The sequence below is a fragment of the Aplysia californica genome, unplaced genomic scaffold (assembly GCF_000002075.1).
Source record: "Aplysia californica isolate F4 #8 unplaced genomic scaffold, AplCal3.0 scaffold00330, whole genome shotgun sequence".
In the NCBI taxonomy this organism is placed as follows: Eukaryota; Metazoa; Mollusca; class Gastropoda; order Aplysiida; family Aplysiidae; genus Aplysia; species Aplysia californica.
Window position 1 is genome coordinate 553,040 of NW_004797600.1, and position 12,242 is coordinate 565,281.

At 39.0% G+C, this 12,242-nt stretch overlaps 1 protein-coding gene across 8 annotated transcripts in view; it reads left to right on the plus strand.

Annotated features, from left to right (window-relative positions):
• Positions 1–12,242, plus strand: part of LOC101862596 (arf-GAP with GTPase, ANK repeat and PH domain-containing protein 1) — an 88,093-nt gene that overhangs the window by 53,618 nt on the left and 22,233 nt on the right. For 4 of the 8 annotated variants that reach the window (XM_035970861.1, XM_035970863.1, XM_035970864.1 and 1 more), the window contains one exon: positions 6,674–6,760. The exons of 3 other annotated variants lie outside the window; for them this stretch is intronic. In XM_035970861.1, the coding sequence (XP_035826754.1) occupies positions 6,674–6,760 (87 nt within the window). Of the gene's footprint in view, positions 1–2,121; positions 2,257–6,673; positions 6,761–12,242 lie in introns of all 8 variants that reach the window. One more of the 8 variants, XM_035970860.1, reaches the window with a different exon arrangement.

Consider the following 12,242-nt stretch of genomic DNA (forward strand, 5'->3'; position numbering starts at 1 on the left):
TTTTAGAACTGTGCCTCATAAAATTTACTTCCTGAAGGCGTTAACTCTTGCTTAGTACCTGTATCCTTTTTAGTCATATCCCCAATTTAAAAAATCCCTGAAAAAGTTAGCTCTGGAAGAGTACCTGTCATTTTTATACATACGCCCCATAAAAATGACATCCAGAAGGAGTTAACTTTTGCATAGCATGTAGCCTGAGCAGTGGCTGAATCCTCCTTGCTTTCACTCGTGTAATCTTGATGTAGAGGAAATTGCTTGATTTGCTTTAGACGCTTGACTGTGGTCATAGGGCAGAAAAAACAGAAGTGTTGCTCTCTTAGAGACACCTCTCACTGGGTTAGAGCAGTAGTTGTAATAGCAGTAACTTTTTGTGCACAATTTAATAGCGATTGTTCAGGACTTAGAGCTTTGTATCTTCCTTCTATCGCTCAGAGTAGCATAACAATCCTCTTCTGCTGTAGTAACTGTTTATCTCCGCTTCCAGGCACCCTAGCCTTTTAATTGTGTTGATTATGCTGTAAAACGGGTCTTTAATTATGTGTCATTGTTGCACAAATGGCAGTAGTGTTTTAAAACCACGCCCTCAAAATTGTGCGGGATTTCACCTGCGACAGATTCGGTGTTTTGTCTGCTTGCTCTACTTAATGGGCAGATGATAAGTTACATGCTTTACTTTTACTCCAAAGGACCAGTCTGTTGTTTCTTTTCATTCATGAAGGAAACGTGGACTGATCATTAGTTATGAGTAGTGAATCCGAGAACAAAGGTTCATAATGAAATGTCCAGAAGCTTTGGGAACGAAACCTTTGCTTTTGCTGGGTTTGTTGGTTTGTCTGTTGTTGTTGTTTGCTGTTGTTGTTTTGTTTTGGGTTGTTTGTTTTTTTGTTTGTTTGTTTTTGTGGGGAGTGGAAGGTCGGGAATTATCTATTTTTGATGTGCTTTTGTTTATTTGTCTTTTGTTTTAATGGGAAAGGGGGTGGGGAGCGCTGATTTGTCTCGTTGGAAGTACACTGGAGGTGCTGGGGTTGCCTTCTCTAGGTGGTATTTCTTTGTTTGTAGAAGCTGCCATTTTCATGATATCCAATTATATATCTAAGAATTACACCCTTTCTGTATTGGTTTGACTGTTCGCATTGTTTTTATCTCTGTATGCCATGGATGTCCCATACACTTGAAATGCCAACGATTTTTTTCCCCTCAAACATTAGTCAGGATCCTTTCGTGTTGGGAAAATTAGAGATGAAAACATTGGAGGTAGTGGTTTTTTTAATGATAGATCCTGAGTTTGAATATCAGTTAATAAGTTTTCTCTTTTTTTTTTTTTACTTTGACTGTTAATATCCTAATTGGATAGACTGTTTAATCTTAAAGGAGGGTAGTTACTATAATGTTTTTTCATGTATGTTTGTCACTCACAGCTAGTTGCTGTGCTGGTGCCATAGGCTTGGTTATTCTGTTTGCCTCACAGAAGACAGAAGTTCAAGGTTCGAATTGGGGGGGGGGGTTGGAATTATTTTTCCTATCCTTCCTGGAAGTGTTTTGTATTAATGGGTTTTTTCTTTTTCAGTGTATTCCTGTCTCTCATTCGCTGTTTCTTGTACATGTATGTCATTGTATATCATAAATGTTTCTAGCCTGAGGTGGAAGATAGGCATTGTTGTCATGCTAGAGTGCGGTGTATCCTCTCTGCCTTCTTTTTCTATACCCTATCCCCAGGAACATTTCTTTGCCTTTGAAAGGGCCTCTCTGTGTAACCTCCTACGGATCTAGAACTTGTCAAAAAAAGTAGGACAAATTTTGTCTCTCTCTACCTTTGTGATCAGGGTTACTAAGTCCTGCAGGTTATTTCTTGTTTTATGACCGATTGGTGGGGCGCTCTGGTAGACCTTTCTTTTCTTTCTGTATCATGTTTCTGTCTGTCTATCCTGCTTTTCCCCAGCACGAAATGGCCATTATTGTGTCAATGTGCTTCTGTTACTTATACAATTTGTTATAGATTAGGCCACAGCTTTGCATATTGTGAACTGCCGTATGCTGGTGTCTCGGCTGTTTGCACTAGAAGAAATGGCACTCATGCAAATGATTTCCTCATTTTCACCCCTCACCCACCCCCCTTTGTAGGAAAAACTAAGCCGCTATCTCACGGAGCTTCAGGCTCTTCCCACCGGCCACTACAACGTCATCAACAACAACTCCTCTAAGCCGACCTCGCCTGTTCTGACCCGACTCTCTCGAGTCCGGTCCAGTCTGGCTATTGTAAGTCCACTGGCCTGGTCGTGGACCGGTGCCGTTTTGCTGCTGCTGTGGAGTTGCGCTTGTACTTCCCCGGTTCGGATTATTTTTATGATGTTGCTGTTGCGCGTAACACTACCACACAAATGCCAGCCGATGAAAGAATTACATTTGTGTAAATCGCTCTTCAAAACCAGTTCACTGAGAAGTTTATCAGTGTCTGTAGTTAATTGACAGGGTTGACTATTTCCCTGGGTTAATGAAAAATGGTTTACCAAACTGTTTACTACTTCTTTCATCCGTTGACTTTCGTCGGATAGTGCTTACCACGACTGAGCTCTGACGCTATATCTTTGACAATTGTGCATCTGTCTAGATAAAGCTCAAAAGTATTCAAAGACCTGAAAAAAGGTAACGTAAAGTGAATGGAGGTGGAATAAATTTGGGAGGAGCAAACTTCTGTGTTAATAGTCACCAAAGTTGATTTTGTCTGTCTCGAATGAATCCAAATACAACTCTACCTTCATGTAGGTCTACTTGTTGAGAAGTTAAGCTTGTAATGTGTGTGAAGTAAACAAAACAGCATGGTAAGGAAAGTAGTGTCTAGGTCCATTTTTATCCAGCTTAATCGCATCTTTTTTTCTATTTGCCCTTGTTGTTGATGGGCTATCTGATCAATTAGTGTTGCTGGATGCACAATCGTTGAAGGATTAGCAGAATTATCTGAACCGGGCTTAAGGTCATCAGCAGTTTAGCTGTGTCCCCTTTTGCTTCTGCCTGTAGTAGTGCTGGTCTCTTTCGCCCTTTCCCTTTCAGTTTTACGACTCGCACAATCTCCTTTCCAATGGTGGTGTCGCCAAACTTTCTGAAAGTTCTTGTTTTTAGTACCACAGCCATGATTTGTGGGAATAAGAAGTTCACAATTTCGTGGCTTTCAAATTATAATATACAGTTGGTTTCTCTTTTATTGTTGAAATTGGTTTATTATATCGGGCTATTATTTTGGTTTGATGATTACATCTTTATATAAGAAGATTTTGAATTTTTTAAAGAAATGTTTTAATCAAACCTCCATGAGAAATATGGTCTTGGCAAATATATTAAAAGATCACCACTTCTGGTCTCACAGAGTCAATCTCTTGAGGAATTTTGCTTGAAAGTTATCAGTAGAAATATGACTGAGAACATATTTGTTGTAGAAGCCTTTTCATTTGTGATCGAGCTGTACTCTTGCTCTTGTGGAAACGGACTTCAGTGTATACCTAACCATACTCTGTGAAGTTGGCTTACACCTAGTACCCCAAAAGTTCTGTTAAATTGAGCATGTGGGTCCTGATCTCCTTAGCTTCTCTTGTGAGATGGTTCACTAGTCGATTTTGGTTGAAATCTCCCTTTTGCACATTATATTATTGGTTCCCCACTCCTCCTCCCTCCCCCCATTCCCACCCCCTCTTTTTTTTTTTTTAGTATATACTCTCATAGACAGCTAAAATCCTTCCTCCTGCGTCGTCTTGCCTTTTATTGTATTTCACTGTTTTCTTCTCTCCTCACTCCCAAGTTCAATAGAATTACACACCCTCTTAATGATGTCACACTGCGATGTGTACACACTACTTTCATACAAACATTATATACACGTGCACATACAAACACAGACTCTTCACAGTTCTGGCTTTTCTGCCTGCAGTGCTTTCGTCCTTCTGTGATCTTATTGAAACCTACTGCGACTGGGATGAAGAAAGCAACACAAATGATTGATCTTAGTTCTCCTGCTGACTCACAAGTTCTCGAGTGTATAAATACTTTTTTTTAACATTTCGATTTTTCGGTGTAAGACTCCACCATATGTCACTTTTCAAAATGATGTATGGCGGGGTCTAACACGAAGCAGTCGATTTTGAAGTCAAGATCACCACTTTGGTAAAAAGAGTATCTTCTCCCTCAATGCCTGCTAGTTTGCTTCATTTAGCCTATTTCGCTCTCTTTCCAAACGTGTCGGCGTCTTTTGCCCGATGACTGTGTGCTGTGTGTGTTTGAGAAAGTGTGTCCTGTAAACTGAAATGACTTAATGGTTCTGTATGAAGGCTAGTGCAGAACTGTTTTGTCTTAGGTACCCGAAAGCCTGAGCAATGCAGTAGTTTGGTTTTTGTTTTGAGTGTGTGGGTGTAGACTCTGTGTGCTTTTATAGTGGGTGATACTTCTTGTCACCAGCCTGCAGTTCATTTCCCCAAATAAATTGGCTGAACCGGCGTCTGTGGTGTAGCCGTTAGGTGCTTCACTATTGCAAACATGAGATCCGCGTTCGATTTCCAAGCGGGGAGAAATTTTTATGAACTATTTTGGCCTTACTGCTGGGATCTTGTATCCCTTTCACCCCGGGTTGGCCCTGACAGGCAGGGTCAGAAGCACACCTTCTAAATGATCTTAAATTGTGTCAATTGTGGCTTAAAAATACCAACAATTTGAAGAAACAAAGAATTGGCTAAAAATTAATTGCACACTCATACACACTCGCACACACACACACACACACACACACACACACACACACACACACACACACACACACACTGTGGGAAATATGTGCCATGATTCTGTTTGGTTTGAATGAATATTACAATGTTCTGCGAGTGCAACAGATGTTTAGAAAAAGCTGATCGTGTGGTTAGTTGTGCTGAACCTTGAAGTAAATTGTTCTGGTTCATATCCTCTTTGAGGCTTTCTGGAGTTTCAGTTGCTCTCAGGCTTTTTTACGACTCTGCTCTCTCTTGGGTCTATTGTCAAAGGTGAAAGTTGTGCCACAGGTTCTGCTTCTCAGTCTTCGAGTCGACTAACTACAACTGTCTCGTTTCCAGTTGTTTTATTTTCCCCCTGTTCAACCGTCCTGCCATCAGTCCATGGGTGGTTGGTTTAATTGGTGCTCTTTTGTGGGGGGGGTTTTTACTTCTTCTCTCCTTCTTTTCTTTGAATGTAATTCTCTAGTAACACTTCTTAATGTAAGGCATTGTGACCTATTTGTGTTGGAAGCGCTATGTGTATATTTCTTACTTGAGGTAAATATATCAATCTTTCTTTTTCCCATCTGTGGTTATTTCAAGGAAAAGTTAGTTGGGGCACTTTGGGTTTTTGTTGTGGTTGTTTTGGTGAAAGGGAAACTTATTTTAGGGTGAGTTTCCACCCTCGATCCTTAGAAAGAACAATATTTTTTTCACCTCTCGGTTTAGTGTAGTTGTCTTCCATGGTGTCCTGACTATGGTTTCACTTGCAGTTTGATTTTCTCACCCTAAATGTTTACTGAACAACCTAATGTATCATATTATGTGTATAGAAATAAAAATGTAAGATATTTTTTGTAGATGTGCTTCTTGTATCACTTGTATTCATAATGAAGTATATGTGTATAACATTATAAACTTTATTTGTATAATGTAGTTTCATTTGTGTGTCTGACGTGAACTGACTAAAATCTGAGCTTTGAGTTGTTCCTCTTGCAGAAACAATCGTTTGTGCTTTAAAAAAAAATTTTTTTACATCATTCTTAAAAGTCATTGTCTCTTCAGGAAAGAAGTAACTTTTGTTATTGTTGTTTGTTTTTTCTTTCTCATTATCAGGTTGACCTTTTTATGCTTGTATATTGTTTTAGGTTTTCATTTGAGACTAAGATATGGCTGCATTTCAAAACTATGATCTTAGTTTTTGGAATTATGTATGGGTTATTTTGCTTGTAGTGTAGAATTGTTTTTTGGTTGTTGTTTTTTTAAAGGTTTTTTTTTTTTTTTTTTTGGATTAAATTTCCCCTCCCTTATCAGGTGATAGGTGCTTTTTTTTGGTTGGTGTCCACCAATGTTTCCATGTTTGTGTAAGTAAGTAGCAAATGTAATGCATAAGCAGAGAAGAAGGTTTGTTTCTGCAAGTCTGAATAGCTCATTCTTTGCTTTGATATGCAGTGTATACACCATATACATCTTGTTTTTGGTTTGTTTTGTTTAGGTTATTTTTCGTTGTTTTTTTTGTCTTGCTAGTGGTATTAACATGTATTGACCTTCTCAGAGGGGACCTGGCACTTGTCTTATAGCTCAACTGCCTGCTGTAAAGTGATCATAATATGACGATGAAGCAGATCCTTGGAGATTTGATATTTGTGCACCACTGCATTATCTAACAGTCTGGTCACCAGGTTTTGTTGTCGGGTAATCATTTGTGTCTGGACACTTGTTTCCGTCCCAGAGAGATGGGTTTGATTGTAGTTTTTGTGACAGCTTTATTATCTGATGGAAGCGGCGCAACTCTCAGCGTATGGGTTTTTGCTTTACCCTGTTGAGAGAAGCTAATCGTGGCTTCCGTCTATCGTCTGGATTTTTTGTCGTGGTCTTGACCCCCAGGGCGAGGCCCGGCTGGTCACAATGTGAGCTTGAGAGCCTGAAATGTTTGATCTCTCCAGGATAAGCCAGAAGGAAAGGACCTGCCTACCCCGAGTTCCACGCCCACTCAGAGCAGGAAAAACCGACGCAGGTCCAATCTGTTCAACGTAAGCCCAGGCTTTTAAACCTCACCACCCACCATTCCGTCGCCCGCTGTCTTGTTAGTTTGTTGTTCCCGTTTGAAAAGTTTCTTTTCTCTGCCTGTTGGTTTGTTTTGTTTTTTATATGTTTGTTGTTTGTGATCTGCATTTCAGTTGGTTCCTTCCAAAGTTGTCATCTGCTGTGTTTGACTGGCTTTCAGCATCCTTGTCTTGGCTTTTGAATGATCTGATGTTTTATTTATTTATTTTATTATTTTTTGGTTGTTTTTATGTGGTGTATGTATGTTCCCTTTTTGGCTGTGTAGCTTTTGTAGTGTTTAGTAGATGGCGGGCAGTGTGTGTGTGCAGTGTTAGCAAGCTGTTGCACTGTTCCTCAAGCTTGCTGCTCATTTTTCCTCTCCTCCCCCCTCCCTGTGTCTCTGTCTCTCTCTCTTTCTCTCTCTCCGGGATGTTTCTTGTTCCACTGTTTCTCCCCACCTGTGGTCACTGAAGCGTCTGTCCACGGACGTTACTAGTTTCCTATGCACCTCCACAATTTTCCACCACCTGCTGTTGTAATGCTGTTTGAGTGTAGTGCCCACAAATGGCTCTTGTTCTGCTGATGGCTGTTTTAGGTATATATATTTTTTCCTTGATGCTTCAGACACAAGGATGTCGCTTATCAGGAAGGAAAAAATGTTTCTCTGGAATTTCAGAAACATATAACCTTCAGCTGTTTCTTCTGCCTCTTGCCTCCACACATTTCTTTGAGTGTTCTTTGCTTTTGGAAAGTTGTTTCTAGAATCGCTACCTTCTGTTGGTGATGCCTTTGGTAGACGGATTGTCTTGCCATCATTCTTGCTCATGCCTGATGAAGACTTTGTGTGTTCATAGTCAATCAGCACTCCATGTGGACTTGATCTCTCGCTGGCTGTTTGTTTTTTGTGGCTACAGCAGTCTTTGCATGGAGAAGGAATGCCATCTATCCGCTGCATGTATAAGGCATGGTTGAAAGAGATATTCTTTCATTAATATCTTTTAAGTCTGTTCCATTCAAGTGGTCTGTTTTAACATAATGTATAAAGTGTTGCTCTTATTTTTTCTGTGACTTTTTAGACGTCTGAAGGAAAGTGTCACTCTAAAGGGAAACCAAGTGTCACTCTAGTAATTCTGAGTAAACACAACAAAAAAAAACTTGGGGTAACCCGAACATGGAAAGGAAAATGGCTAGCACTTCTCGTCCATGGTGGGATTCCTCAGTTTCCAATCCCTTGATCCCATTGTAGGTGGGTTCAAGAATGCGTGTTGCTGGTGTCTGAGATGTAAGTGTAAGAGTTCGGGCCTCTGCTATTGCATACAAAAGATGCGAGTTCATTTTCCACGCGGGGAAGTTATTTTATTAAATATCGCCATCTGTCTGCTCGAATACTGTATCCCATTCAGTCCAGGCTAAACCCTGACGGGCAAGATAAAAGTAGCCTGTCTCCTAAGTGGTTTAAATTGTGTCATTGGAGACATAAAGCAGTTGCATTCCATCAGACCTTGGTTCTTTACAGATTAGGGCAAAGAACTGAGGTTCTGTATCCAGGCTGCCTGAGTTGACAAGAACCTTGGTAGTTAAGACTGGAAAAAGAGTATGGGCTTGCTGCCACTACCAAGTATTATTAATAAATCTTCTCAAAACTGAAGGAACTGTAGTTGATTAAGATGAATAAAAGTTCTTTCAAATGAATCAGCCTGAATTGATCAGGGAGTCTACACACTTGTTGGAAAGAGGATGCTTTCATTAGTAAAATTAAGTGGCTGTTCTTGGTTTCCAAACCTGCCTCAGACTGTCTTTTTGTTTTATAGTTCATTTGGAGACGTATCAAAGAAGTTTTTCACGCTTAAAATCTTCAGTGTCATTTCTGTACTTTTCTAAAGGTATTTCCTCAAAATGAGTTCAAGTCCATGAAAAAAAATTATTTTTTTAGGTGAAATAGAAAAATGAGAGGTTAAACAAAGTATATTATTCCGTTTTTGTAAATTGTCTTCACAGTAAAAAAAAAAATGTATTAATTTTCAAAGGTGAAAAGCAGGTCAACTCTAATGCTGTATATTGTGACGTTCATAACTTGTAGTATGCACAATACTGTTTTGTTCTCTTCAAGCTTGATATGAGCTTTCCAGTCATAAGAATATTATTGGATTACTTTTGTCTCATTTTGAGGTATACCAAACTGGTTGTAGGGATGCAATCATTGATGTTAGTTCCCATTATGTGATAAACAAATGTTGTTTTGATGTTTGTTATTCTTTGAATTCTCAAGTTTATTTAGTAATTCTATGACCATATTATAATCAACCGGTCTCGCTCATTTGTTTTTGTTAGTGTAAAGGTCAGAATGTCAAATGTCATGTTTTGCAAGCAGGAAGCTTAGTAACTTGCAAAGTCAAATTTTACAGGAGATGCAAAAAGTTCCTCACTTACAAAAAAAAATTTTAACATCTGTTGCAGAGTTGTCTGCAGGAAGAAAAATGATAGAGATTCCATTACCTGAGGTTCTAATTGTCTGCCGAAGATTTTTTAAAATTGTTGTTATAATCATAATTTCTGACTAGTTGTTTTTATTTTAAATAAAAGAATTACAAGCATATTTTTTTCACAAGCCATGTTTATGCAAACTACTTTACTCTCTGGGAGCAGATAAAAACAAATGTAAATGGCTTTCTATTGGTAAGATTTTTTACTATCATTTGTCTGGTGAGTCAAAAGGAATTGTTACTTCCTTGTCGCTATTGCTTGCAACATTGATGACCTTATTGACATATTTGTTATCAGGGTGAAATTGAAGTGTAATCTAATTAAAGCGAGCAATTGTAGTTTCAAATGAAAATACAGCCAGTACAGTTCTCATAGCATTACAGCAATTGGTCATGTATGATCAAACAAGTCTAGTAATGGTGGGTTGTAATAAAACGAGGGGGTGGGGATTTGTGTTATAGCCAGAAGTCGTACTAATTGAATCGAAAGAATGTTTTAGTTTCTTCTGTATTGATACGAGTTGTTTTGGATTTTTTCTAGGGTGGTGGTGGTGGGGGGGGGGGGGGGTATCTGTAAGACATTTCAAGTGTTCTGAGAAAGTTTTGATTGAAGTTGCTTGATGTTCCTGTAACGGTATTTCTTGCATGTTACTGCAGGCTTTTTATGTGTACTTCTCTATCAGCCTGTGTCCTCGTGTCACATTAGCTGACAGTTACGAAAGGAATGTTGCGCCCCATGTTGCAATGTTGTGAGCATTTTGATGCTGCCTGTGTTCATAATCTCTGCATCATGATGGCTTTGACAGATTGAAATGCATGTTTGCAGTGAGAGCTTTCTTTTATGAGTGTATTGTGGGGCTTTGGGTATGATAATGCTCTTGTGTGTATGGGGAGGGGGGGATTTAAGAGTCGTGTTGTGGGTTTTATGGGCAGGTTTTAATGTTCTTGTATGCTGCTGTTTTGTCTATTGTATCAGGCTATACTGTCTCAGTATCAATTGTTAAAAACAGTCGCTGTCAGAAACTTGAGATTTGCCCTTGACACAGATAGTAGGAACTAGCCTCAGACACTCACAAAATGTAACTGACTCTGTCGTCAAAAGTTGTATTTTGTCTAAAGTTGTTTTGGAAGCAAGAATTCTGGAAAGGAGATTCATTTAGAAAAGGAAACTAGCATTAAAATATTTTCAATTTGAAATGGGGATTTTTAGACTCGTGCTGGGTTTTTATGGAATTGTGAAGGATTCAAGCCCAACCTGCACAAAAACTGTAACAATTTTTTGCTTTATCGTATTCTTTTGATCGTCATATCCACTGTGAGCTTTTCTTCATTATGTTCTTATTTTCATATCCATTTAGTATTTTTTTTATTGGAGTGGGAAAATGTTAAACTTTCGATTGGTCATTTAAAATTTTTTCCAAATTTTCATTTTGTGTCCGCCCACAGTTACAGTTGTCTATTCTCAGTCTGGAAGGAGAAAATAATTTGGAAACTCTGAACAGGCGTCTGTGGTGTACTGATTAGACTCTTGGTCATAGCATTTCAACGATGGCATATGGGAGTTCATTTTTGGCATGGGATGTCATTATTTCCTTAGGTGTCTCTGTTTGTTAGCTGGAACGCTGTATCTCACCCAGCCAGAGTTAGCCCTGCAGGCATGGTGGAAGCGTCCCACCTCCTAAATGATCTAGATTCTGATGTTGGGCAAGAAGAAAATTTATTCTAAAACTGCATTTGCTATTACTTATGGTATGTCTATCATATGAACGACACAAGTATAATGAGTGAAATCCAAGAATGTGTTTTCTTTTCAAATATTATATTGTCGTAACACTGAGGAAGCATTGATTGGGGGGGTTTTTTATTGCTTTTTGAGACCAAATTTTCAAGTTGTATATAGTTGTTAAAGAGATCATCTGTTTCTGTTTAGTGAATGGTTCGAGCAGATCTTTTAGTTCCTCCTTCCACCATTTTTGGTGTGGTCATACACATTAAGTCCAGATGGTATTATTTTTTGGGTGGGTTGTGGTACTTGTCTTAGTAGTTGTTGCCACATTTCTAGTAGATGGTCAGAAAGTGCCACTAGTAGATCCTACTTTCTTACCCTTCTGTCTGTGTTTCTTGCTTTTTCTCGCCGCTCTGAATAGCCATTGTCATTTTGATGTGGCCACAACTCTTCTGTGAGAGTGGTCATCAGAGCTAGTGATATGGCCTCGCAATGCAAGCATGGATTCACTATTTATACATGTTCCTCCTTTCCCCCTACCCCCATTTTTCTCTCGTATGCTTTCTTCGTTGTCAAGATTAACGCAGAATCTAGCTTTTGCTTTGATAGAATAAGTGGTCAGCTTATCAATGTCACTTACACAACTCCCATCATTCTTTGGCGCAGTGTGTGTGTGTGTGTAAATGCATGTGTGAGTATTCACATGTGATTAAGGCGTTGCTGACTTTTCCATAAATTCAGTTTTGACGTTAGTTGCTCTGGGCCATTGTTCAGTCCTCCACACCTTGCGTCAGATAGATCTTTCCCTCATAGATGCTTTTGACAAGAAGCACTCTGATTTCTTTATATATTTAAAATGTGGTCGTTCCTAGTGGAGGGTTGATCATCCAACAGGTTTGGTACATTGATGACGTTATAAGCCATGAAACATATAGCAGTAGAGCTTTTTTGTCGATGGATTGTTATAATTTATAAGGGCCTACTGTTTTGGCGGGTGGTTGGAGCCCACCATTGGTAGGTCATACTTCTTTACTTTCCCTCTGATGTTTCTGTTTGTCTGTCTTACTTTTTTATCAGCACCGAATGACCATTGTTGTGTCGATGTGCTTCTCTTTACTCAAACAAACAATACAAACCGTTCATTTTGCTGAGAAAATCACTGCCTTAAGATGGCTATATTGTTATTCAGCTTTATGTTACATTAACTCTGGCTATATTCAGTTGCATCATCAAAGCTGCTGGATAATGTAAAAAACTGAA